General features: G+C 33.2%; 1 protein-coding gene across 1 annotated transcript; it reads right to left on the minus strand.

The window, feature by feature from the left end:
- Positions 1-227: 227 nt before the first annotated feature.
- On the minus strand, positions 228-2,967 carry LOC110101590 (patatin-like protein 2). The gene is made up of 6 exons (XM_020829555.2): positions 2,750-2,967; positions 2,466-2,650; positions 1,922-2,111; positions 1,687-1,848; positions 1,274-1,579; positions 228-785 (listed from the first exon to the last, which is right to left on the minus strand). Exons 1-6 carry the CDS (start codon positions 2,879-2,881, stop codon positions 537-539), a joined length of 1,224 nt encoding a protein of 407 aa, XP_020685214.1. The 5' UTR covers positions 2,882-2,967; the 3' UTR covers positions 228-536.
- Between the last annotated feature and the right edge of the window lie 335 nt (positions 2,968-3,302).

The raw sequence follows: 3,302 nt of genomic DNA on the forward strand, positions 1-3,302 counted from the left end.
TTCTGATACTTTTTGTTCTTTAATAAGAAATTGGTTTCAACTCGATCTAAATTCAGGTTGAATCGAAAATAAACAATTCCAAATGATTTTTTCCAATTTAGTCTTGCTAATTAAATATCTTAATTATATATATATATATATTAATTCTGTTGAATTTATACTGATTTTTGCGCAATATATGGACCTTAGTGGAAAAATTGATAGAGAAATGGAAAAACATAGAGACGGAGAGAAAGGAGAATAGAAATTATGGTAAGCTTATGATATCTTATTGTAAGAAAATAAGTAGGAAGTGAGGACAAGTTGTGTCACATGGAAGGAAAATTATTACATGCGGCATTCGGATTCATTCGAAGGCGAATTCGGACACGCCACTTCATCACCCTGGCTCAGTGACATGACGTGTCCGAATTCGCCTCCGAATAGTCCAGACATCGAACATAATAATCTCTCCATCTGGCCAGCTTGGCAAGTGACATTATTTATAGTTGTGGATACAAAGAAGACCCTAAACATATCTATATAAAATGGCCTAATTAAAGAAGTTTTGCTGCCTTTTTTGCACCCTGAATTCTCAGATTCCTTTCTTCACGAAGATCCTTGGCAAATTTAATCAGTGCTTGTTCATTAGTTCCTCCACATGAGACAGGCTCATATTCCCCAGTATCTATATTCACCCTCGATAAAGGCTTCTTAATCAATTCATCTCCAATCTTCTCCAATTTTTTCAGGTTCTCTTTTGTTGCGATGTCCATAGATGCAGCGTCTCCCGTCAATGTGTCATCCTATTTAACAACAATTTTAAGCAAATTAATTTCCATTTGTTAAAAAAAAAAAAAAGAGTTTTCAGCATCTTTCGTTTCAATTGTGTTGTTATGCTGGTCTTCCAGTTTTCTTGTATATGAATTTTAGTTATAAATTTAAAATATAAATCATAAATTTGCAAAATTTTATGAGTTCAATTTAGAAATCAATTTAAATTATTAAATTTTTTTATTAATTTAAATTTTAAAAAATTGTTATATTTAAAAAGAAAAATAAATAAAAAATAATAATTTATCTTTTATATTTTAATCCTGAATTTTGTAACCAGAATTTTATAATTTATCTTTTATATTATAATTCAATAGAAACTGAAATTTTGTAATCCGGTTTCTCAAGAGATTCCTCATTCCTGCGCATATTTATGTATTAAAGGTTCTATTTTACGATCCCAAATCCCAATATGTAGCCTATAGTATTCAGAAAAGTAAATTATTGATCCAAGATGTACCTGAATGCGAAGATAGTTGTCCTCTATTTTCAGAGATTTGAAGAGAACAGAAAGCATGATATCAACCATGTCTGTACTGGCTTCTGAATATACGTTGATGATGGGCAGGTCAACAAAGCAATTGCAAAGCCATCGAAGCATTCCCCACTTCGCTACTTCTTTTGCGCTATGGTATTTCTGTTTCTTAGCCGATCCAGTGCCAAGTGAAAGTACACGAAAATTCTTGTATTCCGCTGGTTTTGTCTTGAAGTAATTTTCGCTTTGCTGGAAAATGTTCTTGCTCACCATGTTCATGGCAAGCAAAGTCTGTACGTACAAATTCATATATATACAACGTACATCAGCTTCATAAAAAGCAGTAAAAAAGCTATCCCAAACGAAGCTTAATTGATAAGAAAAATATTTTGACATACTGGGTTATTTGCTGCAACTCCTCCGTCGATGAGATTGAACTCTCGAGGAAGGAAATTGGAGTCTACGGTATTAAAGAAGTGAGCAGGTAGGTAAACAGGTGCAGCTGAGGTGCCAATGCAGATGTCTGATAAATAAGCATCCTTTGATGGAGTAGATTTTGCCTGTAAGATTCGAAATGGTTATAATTATAGCTTAACTAGAGATTGATCAATTAAGTAAGTTGATTATAAATACCTCAAATGAGGAAAAGATAGTGGGCTGAAGGAGCTTAATATCAAAAGCTGGGATTACAACATTGGTTAGAGTTTGATGCAGTTTTATGCCTTCAAGATTATCTTCAATCTCTTCGTGGAGGACCTTTCCATCGTACTTTGGCCCACAAAGGTTACCGAAACAGCCACAATTTGAGCCAAATAAATACGGGCTGCAGCAATTTAAAACAGCATTGAGAGCTTATTATCATAATTCCCTACGTACTATTGTAACTAAAGTCCTAATCTAATGAACAGATTTAAGCTTCATTTGGGATGATTTTTTTTTCTGCTTCTTAAAACAGCTGTCTAGTTTAATAACTAAAATTTTTGTTCTAGAAAACTGCTTTAAGAAACAATCGTCCCAAACGAAGAAGTCCTAAGCTTTGCTTGGGACGGCTTTCTTACTGCTACTTAAAACGACTTTTTAGCACAAAAATTTTAATTTTTATATTAAAAATTCGTTTGAAGAAGCTGCTAGAAAGCTGTCTACTAAATAAGTTACTTATGAAATCGATTAAGCTGACCATGGTCTTTGTTGAAAGATGCTAGATGATTTATGCATGTAGAAATCTAAGATTTCTTGGGCTGAAAATTTGGGGCGATTGCAGCCATTAGGAGCAGTTAGCATTGCAGTCATTAGACCACCAGTGCTTGTTCCAGCAATCACGTCAAAGTAGTCTGCGAGCCTTGCTTCTTTTCCATCAACCCTCTGCAACGTCATTAAAGAAAACACTTATTGATTTTAACTCATAATCAAGCAAGCAGCTAATTAATTAACCGATATATATAGATATATTTAACGTCCTACTTGAAGCTCAGATTCAAGAAAGATAAGAATTTTTGCTGGAATTATTCCTCTGACGCCTCCTCCGTCGATGCTCAAAATTGTAATCTGACGACCGTGCGTGCGAAGAAAGTTTTTTTCGATCCGGCTCGCCATTGATGCGAAGCTACTTACTGCTCAGATTAAGCTAATAAGGAAGCTTATGAAGCTATGTATGTGAAGACTGAAGAGAATACTGTGGGATTGGTGATCTGCTTCATCATCTTGTGTTGTATTTATAGAGTTGAGAAATTAAAGAGAAGCCAGATCTGCTTCATCATCTTTCTAAGCACGTTTTTTTTGTTGTTGTTGTTGCATTTAAAGTAATTGCCCGCCAACTAATTTGAGCAGATAATTCTTTTCCAATTAATATCTTTGTTTCCTTTTTTTTTCTTAATTTTGAATGATTAATATTTCTTATTATTTAGATATATATAATAATATGCATGCATAACACTGAAATCTATATAAAACATCTAAAAATTACTTGTCTATAAAATTAACCTTTATTTCATTTTTTAAATATCCAAATATATAT

This window comes from Dendrobium catenatum, unplaced genomic scaffold (assembly GCF_001605985.2).
Source record: "Dendrobium catenatum unplaced genomic scaffold, ASM160598v2 fragScaff_scaffold_1209, whole genome shotgun sequence".
NCBI classification, from domain to species: Eukaryota; Viridiplantae; Streptophyta; class Magnoliopsida; order Asparagales; family Orchidaceae; genus Dendrobium; species Dendrobium catenatum.